This window comes from Ictalurus furcatus, chromosome 4, assembly GCF_023375685.1.
Source record: "Ictalurus furcatus strain D&B chromosome 4, Billie_1.0, whole genome shotgun sequence".
NCBI lineage: Eukaryota > Metazoa > Chordata > Actinopteri > Siluriformes > Ictaluridae > Ictalurus > Ictalurus furcatus.
The window spans coordinates 22,826,203-22,848,702 of record NC_071258.1 but is presented as its reverse complement, the minus strand read 5'-3'; the positions used below and the strand labels follow the sequence as shown (position 1 = coordinate 22,848,702).

General features: G+C 41.7%; 1 protein-coding gene across 5 annotated transcripts in view; it reads right to left on the bottom strand.

Annotated features, from left to right (window-relative positions):
- trip12 (thyroid hormone receptor interactor 12) overlaps positions 1-22,500 on the bottom strand; it is a 74,334-nt gene that overhangs the window by 36,944 nt on the left and 14,890 nt on the right. For all 5 annotated transcript variants that reach the window (XM_053623352.1, XM_053623354.1, XM_053623350.1 and 2 more), the window contains 11 exons: positions 19,880-19,999; positions 18,181-18,306; positions 17,187-18,067; positions 10,391-10,496; positions 10,063-10,193; positions 7,586-7,669; positions 3,631-3,717; positions 3,126-3,277; positions 802-837; positions 407-502; positions 158-250 (listed from right to left, as the gene is read on the bottom strand). In XM_053623352.1, coding sequence (XP_053479327.1) covers positions 158-250; positions 407-502; positions 802-837; positions 3,126-3,277; positions 3,631-3,717; positions 7,586-7,669; positions 10,063-10,193; positions 10,391-10,496; positions 17,187-18,067; positions 18,181-18,306; positions 19,880-19,950 — 1,863 coding nt within the window. In that variant the 5' untranslated portion in view covers positions 19,951-19,999. The remainder of the gene's footprint in view (positions 1-157; positions 251-406; positions 503-801; positions 838-3,125; positions 3,278-3,630; positions 3,718-7,585; positions 7,670-10,062; positions 10,194-10,390; positions 10,497-17,186; positions 18,068-18,180; positions 18,307-19,879; positions 20,000-22,500) is intronic.

The following is a 22,500-nucleotide window of genomic DNA, read 5'->3' as shown; positions in this document are numbered from 1 at the left end:
TCACTTGGTGAGTTAATGCTTTCATATCATTCAGTTATGAGTAAGTAAAAAGCATACAGAGCTTTAAGTATGAGGTCATCTCTTAATTTTTTTTTTTATGGGGCACACTAGCAGGTAAATCATGGTAAGGGCTACTAGCGGTGTGCTGTGTACTCACGGCCTGCAGGATGGCCTTGCTGTGTCTCCGTGAGAGCATCTCCAGCGCAGTGAGAGCTTGTTCGGCTACATCGATAAACTGGATCACCTGAAGCTACACACACAAAAAAATGTACATGTCATTTGTTGAGGCTGTATACTACTTTGACACTATTCACTACAGTGCTATAATGGTTTGGGATGAACGCCATTGAGAGACAACACCACACACACGCTGCATTTTTGAACCCGGGATTCAGTAGGCACTCACCTTTTCCAGGAAGACAGGAATGGCGTCTACAACTACTGCAGAAGAGCGTGGCAGTGCCTCCATCATGTAGGTTAGAGCACGAGATGCATGATTCATCTGAAAAGTAGATACACAGTTTTTTTAAGATCGTTTCTCCTCCTTAACAAGCTCCATTTATATACAAGCACACTGCGTCCGCCCTGTGTTACAGATTAGAATGAAACTGAGTGTGAACGTCTGCAGCTCTATTACTCTTTCTACCCTTGAAGCATCCAGTAATCATCAACGCACGCTACGCTGACTTACAGTACTTCCTACTGAAACGTAGCTAGTGTTACAGCTAAGGGCTGCCACTGGAGTACATTAGCTAAACATAACGTGCATAAAAGGCTGAATAAAGCAATGCTCATACTCACAATATCAAAGTTATGCTCCATTTGTAACAGCGTTATCTGTGGAGAGAGAGAGAGAACACCAAAAGTCACAGGTGTTTCAAGAGCACGTTTCGAACTTGACTATTCCTTAAAGGATTCTAGATAAGCTAAAAAGATTCACATAACCTGGCAGGGTTGCAGGGTATACCGGTATTACGGTAGTATCGCGATACTAAAGCTTCAAAAGACCGCCAACACCACTGTATTTATTTATTTAAAATGGTAGTATTGTCAATATGGTAGTACTGTAAGTAATGTTGTATGTGCAGCAGTTAATACTATTTTCGACACATCTCACAGCTTTCAGATGAAATATGTGGCACGTTGAATTAGTTGCTTGTCAATAGGGTTGTGACGGTGAGGACATTTCCCAATGGTTAATCGACTTGCGACAACGCCACTAATACCAGTATCATCGGCGGGGGAAGGCGAAGGGAGGGGCGCTTTTCCCTCTTTTCCCCTTGCTTTTAAATCGCTTATGAATGCCCGTGCGGCTATGCGCACTTCACTTTTAGGGCAATTGCTTGAATGGTGGGTTCATTATTATTCTTAATGAAACAACAACAAAACAGTACAATGATGAACTTTTATTAACCAAATGAACACACACAGTGTACACCATACTGCGACTCCGACTCATTCGGCTCACGCTGAATTGAGCAGACGTGTTCCGTTTTTAACTGTAGCGTCCGTTCTCTATCGGAGCTAAATGATTTTTATTACTGTAAAAAAAAGGAAAACGACAGTGGGGGCGGTCTTTCAGACCATCACAGCAAGCCCACTTGCCAAGTGTATGACTGCTCTGGAGGTTTCCCAATAGCTAGTTATTCATTCTCATTAATAAAGTACAACCCCTGGCAAAAATGACGGAATCACCACACTTCGAGGACGCTCACCCGGCTTTATTACTTCGTAGTAAATAAACAAATCACAAATATGACAAAACAATTTTTGTTTAATAGCTGAACATTCTGGCTTTTTTCAAACATAACGTAAATAAACTAAATTCAATAGTTTTAATTAATGGCATATTCTTTTTGCAGATCAAGTAAAAGAGAAGAAATTATGGAAACATCAAAAAAACTAAAACAATCACAATTAGTACTTTGTTGTTCCACTGGTTTTTATTACAGCCTGAAATCTTTGAGGCATGGACTTCACTAATTCTCCATCAACCTGGCTCCAACTTTCTCAAATAGTGGTTGAAAGATCAGCTTTGCAGGATGGAGCCTTATGGACACATTTTTTAAAATTTCCACCAGATTGAGATCCGGGCTGTTACCTGGCCATGTCATTACGTTGATGTGCCTTTCCTGAAGAAAAGCTTTAACACTCTTTGCTCTGTGGGAAGATGCATTATCATCCTGAAAAGTGGCTTCATCGGCAAACCTATCTTCTATCAGTGAAATGAGAAAAGTGTCCAAACTTTCAATGTACACCTGTGCATTGACTGTCGAGGTCTCCCCTGGTCCTTTACCTGACATGCGACCCCATATATAGGGGAAATTTGCTTGTTTTCTTTAGGCAGTCATCTTTATATGTTTCATTAGAACAGCACCAGACAAAAGTTTCAGCATCATCTCCTTGGCCAATGCAAGATTCGTGATTCATCACTAAATATCACTTTGATCCAATCATCCACACTCCATGATTGCTTCTCTTTAGCCCACAGTAACATTCTTTTCTTCTATTTAGGTGTTAGTGCTGGTTTTCATTTGGCTTTTCTGTATGTAAATCCCATTTCATTCAGCTGATTTCTTACAGTTCGAGTTTTCCATCCTGAAGTTTTGACATCTTCCTTGGTATACCCGTATGTTTATCTTTTACAACCTTAACATTTTGTTTATACTTGCACCAAATTTTAGACACAGCTGACTGGGAACAACCAACATTTTTTTTGCCACACTCGGTGTTAGATTTCCTTCTTGACAGTTTTACAATCCTTTCCATTGTTTCAATCGACAACTCTCTTGTTGGGGTCATGCTTCCTTTCAAAAACTTCAAGGTTAAGGTCTGTAAGAACGCTCTTTTAACTGGAAACAAATTTGCATTTAAGATTTATTTGTTTTAGAAATTTTAATTTGTTTGAGGTATGTTTCAGAAAGCCAGAATGTTCAGCTATGAAACAAAAATGGTTTTGTCTCATATCAGTGTTCTGTTTATTTGCTACGAAGTAAAAAAGCCGGGTGAGCATCCTCCAAGTGTGGCCATTTCATCATTTTTGCCAGGGGTTGTATTCAGAGGAAAATGCGGTTTGTCTGTTTTCATTTATATCTATCTATGTACTTCTGTTAATTTGGACTGACCAAAGCGGGTACAACACTCTTCACAGGAAATCCTCCCAGTGTCTCCTCGTTGCCCATCACCAACAGCTGGCACATTTCTATCGCTGCCTGTAGCTGCTGAGACTCGTCCCCCGTCGCCTGCAGACCCTGCAGCAGCTGCTGAGCCTTCGAACCTGCAACACACACACTCAAACTGCTTATTATGATAAATGGCATAATCTGTTCATCACAATACACAGGGTTTGAAAACGTAGCCGGGCGTAACACTTTAACGTTGGCGAACAGGTAAGCTGCTAACTGGATCAAGAGAACTTAGTTGGCACGGCAGACTCAGAGGACGAACAATACATGCACAATAACAAAGGCAAACTCATCAAGTTGCAAAATTATAAATGTACAAAATTACTTTTTGAAATTTTTCACCGGATGCATGAGCTTTATTAAGACTCGAAGCATCTATTAAGCATTTATTCTGTAAAGGAATTTTTAATATTCACGAACGACACACAGACAGACGGATGCTCACTAGCTCCAGTGCCGATGGTACGATGGAACAGTTGGGACATGCGAGGTCCGAAAAGGTGAGGGGGCAGACCACGTGCCTCCAGTAGAGCTGTACACAATAAAACACATACACAATTAACTCAAAGATGAAACTCCAACTGCAGCACAGAGGAAATGCAAGACACAGTCTATTAGGGCTGCAACTAACGATCATTTTCATAATCAATTAGTTGGCCGATTATTTTTTTCCCCGATTAATTGATTAATCAGATTTTGGGGGGGGGAGGGGGCGCAAACTTTCAGTACCATTTTTTCGTTTATTTAAAATAAAATCCACAAACTGAGGGTTACAAATACAAACTTCAGACTAAAACTTTACATGACTGTTTGTCCAGTTATATAAAACTGAAAAGAACCCACCACACACAGACACACACCAGAATATATATTATTTTTTTTATATATATATATATATATATATATATATATATATATATATGGGTGTGTATGTATGTGTATGTATGTATATATATATATATATATATATATATATATATATATATATATATAAATAATTATGTCTTTTCATGTGACAACACTGAAGAAATGACACTTTGCTACAATGTACAGTAGTGAGTGTACAGCTTGTGTAACAGGGTAAATTTGCTGTCCCCTCAAAATAACTCAGCACACAGCCATTAATGTCTAAACCGCTGGCAACAAAAGTGAGTACACCCCTAAGTGAAAATGTCCAAATTGGGCCCAATTAGCCATTTTCCCTCCCCGGTGTCATGTGACTTGTTAGTGTTACAAGGTCTCAGGTGTGAATGGGGAGCAGGTGTCTTAAATTTCATGTCATCACTCTCACACTCCCTCATACTGGTCACTGGAAGTTCAACATGGCACCTCATGGCAAAGAACTCTCTGAGGATCTCAAAAAAAAGAATTGTTGCTCTACATAAAGATGGCCTAGGCTATGAGAAGATTGCCAAGACCCTGACACTGAGCTGCAGCACGGTGGTCAAGACCATACAGCGGTTTAACAGGACAGGTTCCACTCAGAACAGGCCTCACCATGGTCGACCAAAGAAGTTGAGGGCACATGCTCAGCGTCTTATCCAGAGCTTGTGTTTGGGAAATAGACGTATGAGTGCTGCCAGCATTGTTGCAGAGGTTGAAGGGGTATGGGGTCAGCCTGTCAGTGCTCAGACCATATGCCGCACACTGCATCAAATTGGTCTGCATGGCTGTGGTCCCAGAAGGAAGCCTCTTCTAAAGATGATGCACAAGAAAGCCCGCAAACAGTTTGCTGAAGACAAGCAGACATGGATTACTGGAACCATGTCCTGTGGTCTGATGAGACCAAGATAAACTTATTTGGTTCAGATGGTGTCAAGCGTGTGTGGCAGCAATCAGGTGAGGAGTACAAAGACAGGTGTGTCTTGCCTACAGTCAAGCATGGTGGTGGGAGTGTCATGGTCTGGGGCTGCATGAGTGCTGCCGGTACTGGGGAGCTATAGATCATTGAGGGAACCATGAATACCAACATGTACTGTGACATACTGAAGCAGAGCATGATCCCGTCCCTTCGGAGACTGGGCCGCAGGGCAGTATTCCAGCATGATAACGTCTTTTACCTTGCTAAAGAAGCTGAGGGTGAAGGTGCTGAACTGGCCAAGCATGTCTCCAGACCTAAACCCTATTGAGGATCTGTGGGGCATCCTCAAACGGAAGGTGGAGGAGCACAAGGTTTCTAACATCCACCAGCTCCATGATGTCGTCATGGAGGAGTGGAAAATGACTCCAGTGGCAACCTGTGAAGCTCTGGTGAACTCCATGCCCAAGAGGGTTAAGGCAGCGCTGGAAAATAATGATGGCCACACAAAATATTGACACTTTGGGCCCAATTTGGACATTTTCACTTAGGGGCGTACTCACTTTTGTTGCCAGCGGTTTAGACATCAATGGCTGTGTGTCGAGTTATTTTGAGGGGACAGCAAATTTACACTGTTACACAAGCTGTACACTCACTACTTTACATTGTAGCAAAGTGTCATTTCTTCAGTGTTGTCACATGAAAAGATATAATCAAATATTTACAAAAATGTGAGGGGTGTACTCACTTTTGTGAGATACTCTGTGTGTGTGTGTGTGTGTGTGTGTGTGTGTATATATATATATATATATACATACACACACACACATACAGTGAGGGAAAAAAGTATTTGATGCCCTGCTGATTTTGTACGTTTGCCCACTGACAAAGAAATGATCAGTCTATAATTTTAATGGTAGTTGTATTTGAACAGTGAGAGACAGAATAACAACAAAAAAATCCAGAAAAACGCATGTCAAAAATTTTATAAATTAACTTGCATTTTAATGAGGGAAAAAAGTATTTGACCCCCTCTCAATCAGAAAGATTTCTGGCTCCCAGGTGTCTTTTATACAGGTAACGAGCTGAGATTAGGAGCACACTCTTAAAAGGAGTGCTCCTAATATCAGTTTGTTACCTGTATAAAAGACACCTGTCCACAGAAGCAATCAATCAGTCATATTCCAAACTCTCCACCATGGCCAAGACCAAAGAGCTCTCCAAGGATGTCAGGGACAAGACTGTAGACCTACACAAGTCTGGAATGGGCTACAAGACCATTGCCAAGCATACTGGTGAGAAGGGGACAACAGTTGGTGCGATTATTCGCAAATGGAAGAAGCACAAAAGAACTGTCAATCTCCCTCGGCCTGGGGCTCCATGCAAGATCTCACCTCGTGGAGTTGCATTGATCATGAGAACAGTGAGGAATCAGCCCAGAACTACACGGGAGGATCTTGTCAATGATCTCAAGGCAGCTGGGACCATAGTCACCAAGAAAACAATTGGTAACACACTACGCCGTGAAGGACTGAAATCCTGCAGCGCGCGCAAGGTCCGCTGCTCAAGAAAACACATATACATGCCCGTCTGAAGTTTGCCAATGAACATCTGAATGATTCTGAGGACAACTGGGTGAAAGCGTTGAGGTCAGATGAGACCAAAATGGAGCTCTTTGGCATCAACTCAACTCGCCGTGTTTGGAGGAGGAGGAATGCTGCCTATGACCCCTGGAACACCATCACCACCGTCAAACATGGAGGTGGAAACATTATGCTTTGGGGTTTTTTTTCTGCTAAGGGGACAGGACAACTTCACCGCATCAAAGGGACGATGGACGGGGCCATGTACCGTCAAATCTTGGGTGAAAACCTCCTTCCCTCAGACAGGGCATTGAAAATGGGTCGTGGATGGATATTCCAGCATGACAACGACCCAAAACACACGGCCAAGGCAACAAAGGAGCGGCTCAAGAAGAAGCACATTAAGGTCCTGGAGTGACCTAGGCAGTCTCCAGACCTTAATCCCATAGAAAATCTGTGGAGAGAGCTGAAGGTTCGAGTTGCCAAACGTCAGCCTCGAAACCTTAATGATTTGGAGAAGATCTGCAAAGAGGAGTGGGACAAAATCCCTCCTGAGATGTGTGCAAACCTGGTGGCCAACTACAAGAAACGTCTGACCTCTGTGATTGCCAACAAGGGTTTTTAAACCAAGTACTAAGTCATGTTTTGCAGAGGGGTCAAATACTTATTTCCCTCATTAAAATGCAAATCAATTTATAACATTTTTGATGTGCGTTTTTCTGGATTTTTTTGTTGTTATTCTGTCTCTCACTGTTCAAATAAATCTACCATTAAAGTTATAGACTGATCATTTCTTTGTCAGTGGGTAAACATACAAAATCAGCAGGGGATCAAATACTTTTTTCCCTCACTGTATATACACACACACACACACACACACACACACACACACACATATATACACACACTCACCCCTCATAGCGTGTACTGCGAGAAAGGGTCGATAACGTCACTTTTACTGGATGTTTGGGTGAAAAGTTCTGTCACCTACAGCAAAACTGGTTAAGAGTGAGTGTTACCTTGCAATCGGCCCATTTCTGAGTCATCCGATTCGCTCTCTCCGGAAGTGGTCATCCCAACAGCACCAGCTACTGAACTGGAGGCTAGAGAGAGAGAGCGAGAGAGAGAGAGAACAGATAAGATAGCTGAAGTCCTCAGCTGTATGTGTGAATATCGTGCATGTGAGTGGACACTTGCTGTAATATTCAACTTGCACAATATCTTCACCATGACCACCTGACCTTAGTTAGTTCACATGGACACATTTAGCTTGCTAACATAAGAAGGTGCATGTGAGCAGATGCAACTAATAGGCCTGACCATCTGTGCTACCAAAGCTAACCACTTCAGTCCTGCTTGATTTGAATCCAAGTGAAGAAGCCAGTGAGTACGTTTACATGCGTTTATTAATCAGAATTTGGCAATATTCTAATTAGCACAGAGTCGGGTAAACGCCACGATCCGATCAAGACTGATTCCCCAAATTCCGATTCCTGCCCCTGGAATATTCCTGTTTTAATCTGAAATGTGTTGCATGTAGAGCTGCACAATTATGGCCAAAATGATCATCACGATTATTCATTGATTTTAGGGACAACATATTTTTATTGCACTTTCACATTTAAATAAACAGACCGCTGCTTTCACCTCCATGTTGTGCTACATTCCTGCAAATGTACAAATCTTTGAATCAAATTAGACTGGTCCTTAAAGTGCATCATCTTGTAGAAGCAAAATATAAATAAAATCGTACCTAAAATATAGGATAAGTAAAAATAAAAATACCATCAACCAAATGAAAACAATTCATGCCTATGCAGAAAAGGCAATAAGAGTGTTTACAGAAGGAGAGCCGCAGACAAATCACCCAATAGAGTGGTGCAGGGACGACGTCATTTTGTACCGGAACCTGGAAGTTATCACCACACCGGTTCCCTTGACAAAAACCCAATAGGATTTTCCCATAGACTTTTGGATTATCTAATAAAATAAGCTCTGTGATCAACAAAAGTTTACAATACTAACACGTTTTGTCCATCAAGATAATTTTCACAAATGAACACAAATGTTATGAAGTTTGAACCCTAAATACAATCGCCAGAAATAAAAAGCTAACCGTGTGCTATAAACGAACTACACCACGGTCGCTCGACTTCAACGTCACCATCACCAAGCAACTTTTACAAACTTGATTTAAAAACATTGTCCATAATATGGATTCACTCTGTGGATGAATCTTCAGCCACGTTTTTTTGGGAATTGTGCACAGCATACCTGAACCAGTTTATCTGCAAAGACTTTTCCTGTTTGCATGATGACATTTAATGTCCCTGACAACATCTGTAATTTCATACAGCAACTTGTTAGGATCAAAATCCCATTCAAAAACCCCATTGACTTCAGGACAATGGAACCGAAGGGCTAAAATGCTAACCCGTTTCCGGGTTTTAGCATACACAATGACATCATCCCTGCGCCATTCTATGGTGATTTGCTGTCAGTGTAGGAAGCGCTTGATTTGATATGCAGCAAAGCTTCCTATGAGCGGAGTACGGACTTTAAATGTAAATATCGCAGTCAATCATGTTCATGTAATAGTGGGCAGTCAAAATCGAAATCAAGATCAATTCTCGATTAATTGTGCAGCCCTAGTTGTATGTAAACACCTCGTTCAGAAAATCTCCTGGGAAACAACAGTGGGAAATTAAAAGCACGTGTGTAGACCGGACTACTTACAACCACCATGTATACAGGAATACTCAAAATGCCTGTACACAAACGTTGTATTTGCAATATTGCTGCAATGCGAATATAGACCTTAAACGGAATTTGGTGTGCATGTAAACGTCGTCATTGAGGAATTGTGTGGATACGAGTCATGATGTGGTATTAGGGATGCCACCAGAGTTCTGACGTACTCCAATCTCACGGTCAGCAACTCATTTAGGCATTGGAGTTTTTTCTTTTTTCTGCCAGACAGCTCTCGTGCTGATTTTCATGAGATACCAGGATTTGAAGATCAGACCCACTGCCTGGGATGTCTCCAGGTGAAAGCTTTTGCAGTGTGTACGGCTTGTCTATATTCACGTCACATAATTTAAAAGGGTTCGTGATTGGAGATTCTGTCTGGCGAACTCGTAACATGAACATAAACTCAGAAAAGACTCCTATTTCGGTTAGTTTGGTGTATGTACGGTTGTTTCCAATTGAATTTTATGTCCAGTCAGAGTTTAGTTTCCATTAACTAAGTAACCTCCCGATGTCGGTATGAACATAAAAAGAGATTCTACAGAATACGATCGCATTTTCTTCATTACATTATATATATAAAGTACCTGAGAGCAGTGTTTAAGTGTCAAACTGGACATTCTTTAGAGCACGGATGTTTAAAATGCAATATCAGCCAATCGCAAGGCTCGGGACTCCTGCGGGACACTAGCAGTGATGTAAAAGTCACTGTACAAAATATCACGCAACACATTGTGTGTGTGCACACCTGAAGCTCCCTGTGGTGTCTCCTCTGTGCGTGATGAATTGGCTCCATCCTGATTGTTGTCGTTTTCGGCCATTTTGTCCTGTCGGCGAGTTTCAGCTGCACCACGCTTCCCTAAACCTGAACCTCGCCGACTACAGACACACACAGAGAGAGAGAGAGAGAGAACAGATAAGATAGCTGAAGTCCTCAGCTATCAACTGTGTGAATACAGTGCATGCATGTAATGGAATCTGTCCCAAACTGTTAACAATGGGGACATGATCTAATGTAGCATCTCATTCTCATACACACACACCCCCACCATGACACATGGAGCACACCGTGTTACCTGGTGCTGGCGCAGGAGCCCGTGGTCTTTTGTCGTGTGCTCCTCCTAAAGCTGGGGAGTTCTGCAGGGGGAGACTCACTTCGCTTCTTATTGGACTTTCTCAGACCTGACACACACACACACACACAGTCAGTGGTATCCCTTGAAGCTAAACAGGCACGAGTTCATATTAGTGTGTGAGCACTTATGTTAATCTGCAAGGAATATTAATTAACAGTAGCAGAACTCGCTGGAGAAGCGCACCTGTGTGTCTTTGACTCCCGAGTTTACAAATCTGCACACACAAACTATTTCAGGAACATCAAGTTGTGTAATCATTCGCTTAATCCGCTATTTAGTTTATTTACATCTAATCATTTACATGTGTACTATAAATCGGAGACGGTCGCACCTGGTCAGATGATGACCAGGTAAATGAGAGGAACTAGAACTCTGCTGCACTACACCGACAATTCAATTAGTTTACAAACATTAACAGAGAGAAAGTTAGAGGCGTTACAGAACGCTCTCACGGCTATTAGTCATCCAGATGCGAGCAAAACTGATGCTTTTGGATTGGCCTCACACCGTATACAACTAAACAAACCAAGGCTGCATCCACAATAATCTGGATAGGCCTGAAAACCACAGTTTTATTTTATAACGCTGTTCGGCTACGCTGGCGTCTTGAAACCTTTTTCCAAAAACTGCTCGTTCACACTGAAAGCGCCTAAAAATGTAAGAAGAAATGTAAGAAGCTTTGGCCTGCGTCATTTCCCTTCGGCGTTTATTTAAAAACCCAAACTGAAGGATGTACAAAGTGACATTAATCTTTAATAAAAGATAATCAAACTGGATAGCCGGCACAACCGCTGCAGTACAACATCGAGCACCATTTTGTTTTTGGTTTTTGTTTGTTGGCGCTAAATGGGTCACATGACAATCGTCACGTCACAATTTGACGTTTTCAATCCACACAACGCGAAAACTTTCATATTTATAATAATAATGTTTCGTTTATATAGCACCTTCCCAGAGCTAGGATGCTTTACAATAGCAACACAATAATACAAACAATGAACAATCAGACAAACACAAAATGTGAAAAACAATGAACAATTAAAACAGAAAAAATGAAACACACAGTACTGTCACGGAGAGCAAAAAGCACAGCAACACATTAGGACAAGTAACAGTGAGAAAACAGATAAGTTTTAAGTAGAGATTTGAACTCTGAGATGGATGTGATGCTGCAAAGAGTCAGAGGGAGTGAATTCCAGATCTTGAAAGACCTGCCACCCAGAGTAGACAGACAGGAGTCAGAGCCCGGAGGACCTGAGAGAGTGGGCTGGGTTGTAGGGGAGAAGCAGTGCACTGAGATAGCAAGGTGCCAAACCGTGAAGTGATCTAAAGCGCACCTATTATGGTTTTAAAACGTGCTTAATTTTGTTTTAAAGGTCTCATACAATAAAGTGTCTTTGACCTTGGATGCATGTAAATCTAATGTGCTCATAATTTAAACTGCAGCATTACCTTTTTCCCCCCAGTGTCACAAACGACTCGTTAAATGATCCGTTCTAAAGGATTCACTCTAAACTCCTCCTTTCAGAGACCATACTCTGCTCTGATTGGTCAGATATCCCAGTCTGTTGTGATTCGTCTACCACTGTCAGTGTGTATCGAACAGGAAACACCCACTACCATAATGAGTTTCAGCTCCATTTGTTCACGAGCAGCCAGTGAGGAACAGAGGCGGGGCTTTATGTTACAAACCTATGTAGGTTAGTACAGGAAGTAAGTCTGGAATTACTAACGACTCGCTTCAGCTGTTCAGAATCAGTTCCTTCTTTTGGGAGTCAATAATTCTGTTGTGTGCTTTTGATTTTTGAAACTTTGCACACTTTGTACATTCACAAACAGCTCTATAACACACTACATGAAAGGTAATATTTGAAAAAGCATAATGGGTGCACTTTAAATGTGAGCAGGATTATGTTATATTTGATGCGAAACGAAACCAGTAGCCAATGCAGTTCAGACAGGATCGGAGCAATGGGAGCTGAGCGATTGGTATGTATAAGAAGTCAAGCGGCAGAGTTTTGAAGACATTGCAACCTAGCAATAGAATTAGCAGCTAAACCAATGAGGCGAGAATTGCAATAGTCAAGCCGTGAGGATATAAATGCATGAACCAGTGTTTGAGACTAATGACGGGACGGACACAAGCAATGAAGTTTATAAGAGCTTCAAAAGGTGAGGGAGGGATCAAAGACGATGCCTAAATTTTGGACAGTACTAGATGGTTTAATGAGATAAATAAATAATAATGGCGATGATCCAATTTATCCACTTGGGAGAGTGTTTTCAAAAAGCCCTGTTTTCACTGGACAAAAACGGCATCTTGGTGTGGATGAACCGCAGAGGGAAAACGACAACATAATTGTGGATGTTGCTTGGTCAGCAATCCATGGAAATAAAACTAAAACCTGTACTAAGTGCGTAACCGCACCCACTCATTATTTTTAAATGTTGAGTAAATCACATCAAGCTTATATTGCGTCTGCTCGTCAGTACGAAATCTGTCTGGCTTTGTAAAGTTAAACTTCACTCACTTGTTCTGAACACACCACAGTGCACACGCTCCATTTCCCATGACCCTCTGCACCCGGTATGGTGGTTTTCAGTACGTCAATCTACGTTTTAGCTTCGTATTGACGTGGCAAGGATTCAGTACAAGGATTACATTTGTCTTTTGTAGACTATACGTACAGCTCGGATTTCTCCCAGCGCTCGATAACGTCTCTGTAACAGCAGTATCAAGACCAGGAAATCGTATCCAAACTTCCAAAATGAAATTCTCGCAGTATATGGTCACGCAGATGTCCTGACCATGTGCACGCTGGCATACAGTCAGTGTTAAAAGGAGCGTTAAAGTCATTTAAAATCCGCAACAATATTTTGTATATTTATAAAAATAAATAAATAAATAAGAGATAAAACAGAAAATCAAAAGACTTACCTCTGCACTCGCTCCGCGAGAGTCTCGATCTGAAAGCTACTGTAGCGACGGTTATTTTTAGCGTATTTTTAGCCTATTATTAGCACGGCGCTGGGCTGAAACGTGAGCCCACCACAGACCTGAGAGACGTGGACGAGTGTCCATTCATCAGCGCACGCAGAAGGGAAGGTCAGGAAGGTTCACCTAGACTAGGTCTAAATGCTGTATTTAGCAAACAAGCAACCTTGTGTTCGACTTTAGACGTTTGCCAACACTTTAGGCGTTTTCCACTGCGCAGTCACAAACAACTGGACCAGCCACGAAGCAACAGAATTTGAACCAATACACTTTCCAACTGAACCGCCATTTTGTCGCAGCCAGTAATAGCTGATTAAAAGGCTAAACGATAACATTTACAACGTGACCACAAAACAAACGTAAGTCAAGTATACATCAGTCCTGATTTAGTGCATTAATAAATGATTGAACCTTTTCATTCAATCAGACAGAAATCAGATCCAGACTGAGTGTTTCACTTTATTCTGATTTAAGTGTGCACATGAAGGAGCTTCATGTTTTCAACATCATCATAATATTAGTACAGGTGTAAATATAGCTAATGACACCGGGTGTTGGATAATCAGTTCAGCGTCACACTTAATAATTCATGCCACTAACAGTCGAGTCAAGAGTGAACTCTGCAAAGACGGGAGGACACTGCAGCTTCCCCAAGGCCTCTACAGAGTAATAAAGCTCTGATACGGACAAGGCTGTATCAAAAGTGAGCGGGAAAACATGCACGAGATCGCCTGTGCAAATTACAAAAACGTGCTGATGTAGCGCTTCTGAAGGCTGAGCACATTCAGTTCTCTGCTTACAGCCAATGCACGTCCGTCTAGCGGTGGCGAAATGCACCGGCGCTGATCAGCAAACTCCCGACTCGATGTTTGGCCCACCAAAGAGAAACACGAGAGAGAGAGAACATTTTAGCTCTTGCAGCGCTGCACTCTCCGAACACTCGAGCTGCAGGTACACGTGAAACCTGATCAACATTTAGGCCACGTGCGGATATTAAATTGCTCCTATACCACACTGCTACTGAATTCTCTAATCGGATTGGTCAGAGGGTGTTGATTCAATTTCTCGAACAGCTCTGGCAGTAGTGCTGGCCATAATTTGAATTATATTAACGCTGTCGTTTCTATAGGAATGACTCACGGACGGCGCCTTTAAGGCAGACAATTCACTAGTTCACTAGTGAACTATTCACTAGTCCAGCTCGCAGCCTCCCTGAACAAACCAATAATAAAAACTCTTGGCTTATGTTTTCTCCTCATTATGTTTGACAACAAAGCTGCATGGCCGGCAACATGGAAGGGAGGATCCACGGCTAGGCGTGCGTTACGTGATTTTAACGCACGACGTGGAGGCAAAGGACCACCTGATGCATAGCAGAGTGCATTAAAACAGCGTTGCATACACATAGCCGTGGATTATCCCGCTTATATCATGGTCACTTCCCACTGATGTTTACAGCACAAAATTTGACTAAAAATATCAAAATAACGTTTTTCATTATAGTTATTTTACATACCGGTCATTAGATCTAGAATTTGGCCCGCTCTAATTCATACACAGCATGTAAGTGCAATAAGATTATATTATTTGAATTAATTACAGTAAATAATCATTAGAAAGAAAGATTGTATGCGTGAATTGAACCTGCGTCTGTGCAGGTATATGGTATATATGGTTTTAACACACCTGCTGGTCAATCAGAATCGGGTATCCGGACTGACCTATCTAACTGCTAGCAGATATCCAAGTGCTGGATTTTACATAACAGACATAGGGCAAACAAACTTCGCTTGAAATGCTCGCAACGAAACAGTGCTGAAATAAACACAATAACAGGTGTGTTCCAAATTAAAGTGCTGGAAAGACATCACTGACTACATTTACATGGACAGCAGTAATTATTGAGCTTATTCTGAATAAGACAACATTGTGATTAAGGTGTTTACGTGAGTCGCTTTTAGGATATTCCTTTCATGTTCCCGTTTTACGTTATAGAACATAGACTGATTAACGGCACACGTCATTACATCACCGCGCCGACGTTACCTCCAGAATTTCACGTATCAACATACAGTTGGTCTTCGTTATGGCACTGTATACAGTTTTGGTGTTTCATTTTTAATTTATGAAAGCTTCAAGTGCAGTTAATTATTTGTCATGCTGCACATGCAAATAGACGACTGCTTCAAGTCGTGAGCTGCGTCCCAAACCGTGTACTTACCTACTATATAGTAGCTGAAATACGTGTCTTTCACCTACGATATACTGTAGCAGGTATACATTGTAAGCACGTGGTTTCAGACGCAGCCGTGATCTCTTGTTTGCCGTCAAACGGTTGAGCACTGCCGTGTGTGTACGTGTCCTGTCACACAATGTGGTGTAAACTCCCACACGACGTTAATAGTGTGATTAAGGTGTGTACACGTCTGTAATGCAACTAAAACAGGAATACTCCACGTCTTAATTCGATTTGTGTTTACTTGGAGTATGACTTTAGTCAGATTAAGGTTATCAATAATCACTGTTTACATGGTAGTTTCTTAATCAGAGTATTGTCTTAATCAGGGTAATATCGGGTTATTGTTGTCCACGTAAACATACTGACTGATGAGGGGACATTTTACCTGGACAAAACGGTCCCAGGAAAAAAAGAAAAAAAAAGTTTGACGCTGCTACTTATTAAAAAAAATAAATAAATTGTTGATCCTCATTATGGCTTACCAATTCTTAAGATCCAAAAGAGCCAAGTTTTTATATAACCTTTTTTTTTTCTTCTTCTTTTAAATACACTATCCATGCTTGATAATTTTTTTTTATTATTTAAAAATAATTCCTTACATTTTGTCAGGAAGTGCACTTCAATCAAATTTGCATGAAAAGCCCCTTTGACTTACGGAGTCCGTTCTCCTTTTTCTTTGAGGTTATGTTGCCTTGTATAGCGGTATTTTTATTAATACGCATACCCGCTTTAATACAAAAGTGATGAGGAATCTCATGAATATTTGATGAGACTATAAATGGTTAAAAGAGGATCAGAAATTCATTAATAAAATGTTAATGAATGTACTCATTGGGAAGTCGCTGTGTGTGGTATAAGAGGAACAATTCAGAATGTAGCTACAATATGATGACGCCGTATACAGTAATATTGAGATACGCAAGGAATAATAGTTATAGTTCTAGAAAACACTGCGTTTATCATCGAGTACTCCGAACAGATAAATCTGAGTGTGGTTTAATATTCTAATGAGCATGTCTGATGGACATTTAGCCTTCACTTGACTAGAGATGGTACAGACAGCTGTGTGTTATATTTACTAAAGATACCCTAAAGAGATCTGATTAGTGTGCACCACTCTTTACTTTTAATGGTGTTGTACTAAAGGCTACAAGAAATGTACTCTCTTTTTTCCATCTTCCAAGTTTTATACCAAGATTTGCTCCACCCACTTCTGAAGAAATTCTAGTATATATACTAAGTCTCCAATTGTTTGTACTGCATAAAGCATGCTGGGATCAACATTAAAAAGCAAAAGTTTAAGTCGCGTTTAAGAGCAACTTGCTCATTGCGATGCGCAACGTGGCACTCAATCACGCATTTGGTCCTCTGCTCAGATATGTAGAACAGCGGTGCAGTGATAGCATGCTATATAAAACAGGACAGCAGTGAATTTAGAAGGAAATGTGTAGAAGATGTATAAGTGAGGATGAAAGCCTTATTGGTGAGAGTGAGAAACTCACTGGCGAGTTTGGCCTGCAGTCCGCTCGGGCCGGGTTTGCTGGACCCTGACGGTGTTTCGGGTTTGGAGGATCCGGGCAGGGCGAGTCTGGGCTTCGGCAAGTTCACTCTGGGACTGAAGCGGCTCGTCCAATCGAATTTAGAGGCAGCTGTGCTGGATTTGCTGTGCTCTTTATCGCGACTGCTGCGGCGAGGAGAAGGTGAAGAGGCGGAGCGGGAGCGCCGCGACTTACTCTGATCTTTACCCTGCTTGAGCCGGGCGCCCTGCGAGGGCGGGGCACAGCCGCTGGCGCCCGCGACCACCACAGAAGAAGAGGAGGAGGAAGAGGATGTGAAAGAGGAAGAAGAAGCAGAGGAGGAAGAGGCGGAATCGGTCACAGATTTGGCCGAGGCGGCCGATTTGGACGCCAGTTTGGAGGGTTTGGATGAGCGGCTGGCCTGCTCGCTGCTCGAGCCGGATAAAAACAAGGAAGAGGAAGAGAACGAGGAGGAAGAAGAAGAGCAAAATGGGGTGTCTGCCTTTTTGCGTTTGTGGGAGGCGCTGGTGGCAGGGCACGTGCCGCTCTTCCTGTTTAGTGTCCTGCTAGTCGGATGTTCAGATGCCAAACGACGTTTTTTAGACCTGGCTGTGGATGGGAGCTCGGGGGCGGAGTCAGCAGTAGGGTCAGCAGGTTCCGACTGCTCAGAGCTCTCGAGGGGCGGCGCTTTGGGCCGCTTGGCCGGGCTGGGTGAATAGGAGGTGTTGTTGTGATCAGGTGCAGAGCTACGTTTGAGGGCACGGTTGTTGACGACTTCGCGCTGCTCGTGTTGGCCAGAGCTTCCTGCTGCCTCCGAATCCGGGTCAGGTGCAGAGTGACTTAGTGAAGAGAGAGAAAGACTGTTTCTGCAGAGAGAGAGAGAGAGAAATATATTACTGCAAGTTCAGGAAACCCAAAGTAAGCAAAATCACTTGAATAAGATTAATCTTTGCTTTGAGTCACTCGATGAGGACACTACCTTCGAGGGGCGTGGCCACGTGAGGAGCCAGCTGCAGGCGTGGGCGGGGCTTTGGAGGCTTTAGTATATGATCTTTTACTTTCAGGAGGGGAATTTGTTTTTTGTTTGGTTTGTTCTGACTGCAACCTGGAAAGCAGTAACAGAATAAAAAGACAATATTAGATCGTCTACTAATATATTTATTTACACTTTACAGTTATTAATCTGTACGGCAGCAAACACAGTATCATTCCCCTGGAAGTATGTTGTTATTATTATAATTCATCGGCATTCATTTTACAGACAGTAGGAGAAAAGCTGATTCACGCCTTAAGCCCGTCTTTCTCGCAGTTTTAACGGAGTGAGGTTTGGGCATGTTTGGACTTATGTCGCTGTTGAAGCAGGCAGCCAACACACAAAAAACAAAACCAGTACGCAAAAAGAGTTATAAACCTTTTTACTGTAAAACACCTGGTGGACGAGCCTCCTGACCGTCAGGGGTGTGCGATCGTCTCCGCAATGGGCCGGTGTGGGTGCAGCTTTTCATTCCAATCAATCAAGAGCCACACCCGATTCCACCGGTTTAATCAGTTGAGCTTGGCTTTCAACAGACTCAGGTGTGGCTTCTGTTTAGTTGGAATGAAAACCTGCACCCACACCGGTCCTTTCTGGAGAAGATAAGATTATACACCCCTGGTTTAGTGTAAGTGCCAGCACATAAAAACATAACTATTTTATAAACAGCCAGTCATAATCACCTCATTTTAAAGCATGAAATAGTTTGTGTTTGTTTTTTAAATGATGTTAATAACAGAACAGTGTTAAACACGAGAAAACACTGTAACCAGTGCTGTTTAAAAGTATAGACACCCCACATATTTAAACACCATTAAAGGGAGGCTACTTTCAGCTTCGTAACGGTGCAGCTTGGCGTCGTACAGTATTGGGCTGTAACTACAACTACAGCAGCGTTTTTGTGCATATTTAGGGAAAACTTATTATACTTAACAACGGTCCCCATTTGGTCAGTTTTATGCGTCTCTAAGCCATGAAATGTTATATTTGCTTTAGTAAACATAACACCTTTAAATTAATTCAAATATAATGCAGGGAAGGCTGAGCAATATAAATCTGTAGAATATCGATATCCTGATATATCCGCGATACACACTTCTGAGATATCGTTGGTATGGCGATGCATTTATTTATTTCTTTTAACATTTTTAATAATTACAAATTAAAGGCTACTGAACGAATGCCGTATTTTATTTTTTACATAATCTTCTCTTTGTAGGCATGAAAGAAAAGTATCGTAAAGTCAGTTAAAGTTCTTTGTTGTTTATTTTACTATTGTTTTGCAGACAGTTTGTTAGCTGAAATCGTTAGCGAAACGTCCTCACGTATCGTGATCTATCTTGTATATCACCCAGCCATAACGTAGGGTCAGCAATCTGAATCTTGAGTGTTTAATAACTTCCACTAGTGCATGTCTTTCCCTTTCCTAATTTTATTTATTCATTCACTCCTGGCCAAAAGTATCCTTTTGGTACAGCAGATACACTACTACACCCTGGCGCTGGTATCAAAGTGAAAATTCTGGTTTCGTGACAAACCTTACTACACACTATTCTCCACTATTCTCTCTCGAACAAGTAACAATTAGAGGAAAACATTAGAAACTACTCATGCACACACACCGGTGTGTTGCGGGTGTACAGACCTGGTGGCGAGTGTGTTCCTCTGTGATCGGCGCAGTGACCCCCCTGCAGTGTGATTAATCCTGATGGACATTGGCACCTCTCTCCTGAAGGGACATACCCTTTATAGACACTACCATTCACTACAGAGACAGATGGGGAGGGGGAGAAAAGAGAAGTGTTAGAAATGGTGCATATGGAATTTTCCTGGAACTCAAAAAGACGAATTATCGCTCATCCTTCTGCCATCACTCAAATAATTCACATCATCTGTGATACCACACACAGCTTACTAAAGGTCAACCTCAGAAAGCGTGTGTGTTAGAGAGAGATAGACAGACAGAGAGAACAACCATGGAGTGGGAGAGTAATGCACTGACTTGAGTGTAATTTGCCATGTAAACACTCGAGCCCGACTATATTCTCAACCGGATTCAAAAATAACTTGCGCACTTGGAGGGCAGCGGTGCGCGCGTTTGTTTACGTCTTGCACAGACGTTTTGTTCCGAATATATGTAACATGTAAAATGAACATTCGCCTCAGATTGCAACGTTTAGGGTACGTATATAAACAGTAGTTTCGGAATCTGCGATCAGAATGAATTCGTTCGGAGTGACGAAAACCGGCGGGTGTGAACATACCTAGTGGTGCTTTTAACAGCTTTCGCATCATTCTTTACTTGGCATATCAGATGCACTGGGCTTAAAAGCGTTAAAAGTCTGAACAGTGTTCCTCAGCTGGCTCTAGCTATACTTTTTAAATGGGGAAGCACTGAAAGGAAGAACAAAAAGGGCTTTTAATTAGCCAAATGGTTGAAGTGTTGTGTTGGGAGCAGGACAGGAGTGAACTCCAGTACCAGGGCTGAGATTATGTCAGTTACAGTAAGAACAGACAAGTGAGCCATGATTTGGAGACTTGAGAAAACAAAAAGCGTACAGAAATAATTCTCATACATGTAAAAAAAAGATGACATGAAGTCATGAACTTTCTGAACACGTTTAATAATCAATGATCGCAACAAAGCAGACTGCCAAGTATGCTGTGTAGAAATGCGGCATCTTTCAACAATACAAGTAACCTGGTAAAACATCTTAAACATAAAACTATCACGAGGAGCAGCGGCACACACCAGCAACCAACACCGTGAAACATCTACAGACAACGCATCAGGAGTGAAAATAATCTCTCGATCATCCAGTATGCTATTCTGATGACGAACTCACGATGGACGAAAACAAACAAACAAAAAAAAAAGAACAAAAACTTACTTCCTAATTATATTAGCTGTACAGAAGCGCTCGTTTCCTAGGTGAAACAAAACCTGCTCTTCTCCACTGCAACCCTACTCGATCCAAATTAACTAACGTAGCTAGCATTATAAAGAACAAGCCTAGCAGCCTAAGCAATTTCATAGCCGCTGTGAAAACAGGGAAAACAAACAACGCTAAAAGGACACGTTCCATAGCACCCCTGGCTGATTAATAAGTAGGTTACTCATTTTGTTATACCAAATAAATGGTATTTATGCAACCCTGGTTTATACAAGGTCCTATCAGCACTTCTAAAGCATTGTGTGCAATACGTCAGCCACCGTGATGGTCACCGAATGTTATAACAACTTCCCGGAAGGAGCTGTTTAGAGCTCTCAGACTGTGGGTGCATCCCAACCAGCTCCATGGTTCAGTATTCAGGGCACGGATCACTGAGGCGGCCATTTTAATTAAGGACTGTCTCAATCGCAAAATCCTCCCAGTGCACCGGAACGTTCATGCACTAAAAATTTTTTTTTAATTTTAAATCCCACAATGCACCGCAAAATCCAGGTTTTTCTCTCCTACTGGACATGACCATGTTTTCTGAAGCCTCTCAGCTCGAAAACAATACAGCGGACGAACTCAGCCAACTTCCAGCTACAAACACAAGTAGCTTGTTATCGTTGTAGCGGTCAAATGATTACTTACCGATTTCTAAGTTTATTTGATGTTCTATATACGGTTTGTTTGAGTCTAATGACTTAAGTATCCACTAACTAGTGTACAATCCCGTTTTAAGTAAATTTACAGAAATGTGTGATCAAGCTAACAAATTTATACGACATATAAAACTTAAATTTTTTCAAATACTGTTTTTCAATTTTGGAGACGTTTTACAATGTGAGTACATAATCATGTCAACGGAAATTTAGTCATAAGTGTCCCAATGTGTAGTCAGCCAGGGTCCTGACTAGTGCCCCAACTCATGTACACCATATATACTGATTCAAGACCTAGGGAGCTGATCAAAGCATATCCCCCTGGTCCTCCACAAATTCAAACACCTCTGACTTGTTTCCACAGAACATAAAATTTTTCCACTAAAATGGCTGAAATATCGGTGGTATTTTCCCTTGAAGTCTGTTCATAACACTATTAAAACAGTATGCAATCCTACACCTCTCAAGTCTAATACATGAGTGGGTGGGACTGACTGCGAAATACATCTCCAAAGTACTCAATTTTTTTTTTAAGACAATAAAAGGTTAGATAGCAAGAAGAAAAGCCTGGATACCAGGGGGCAAAAATATGAGAGACAAGCTCAGAATTTAGTGATATTATGAAAGAAAAGATGGAGAAAGCCTTGCGCTGTGAAGACATCTCTTGGCTC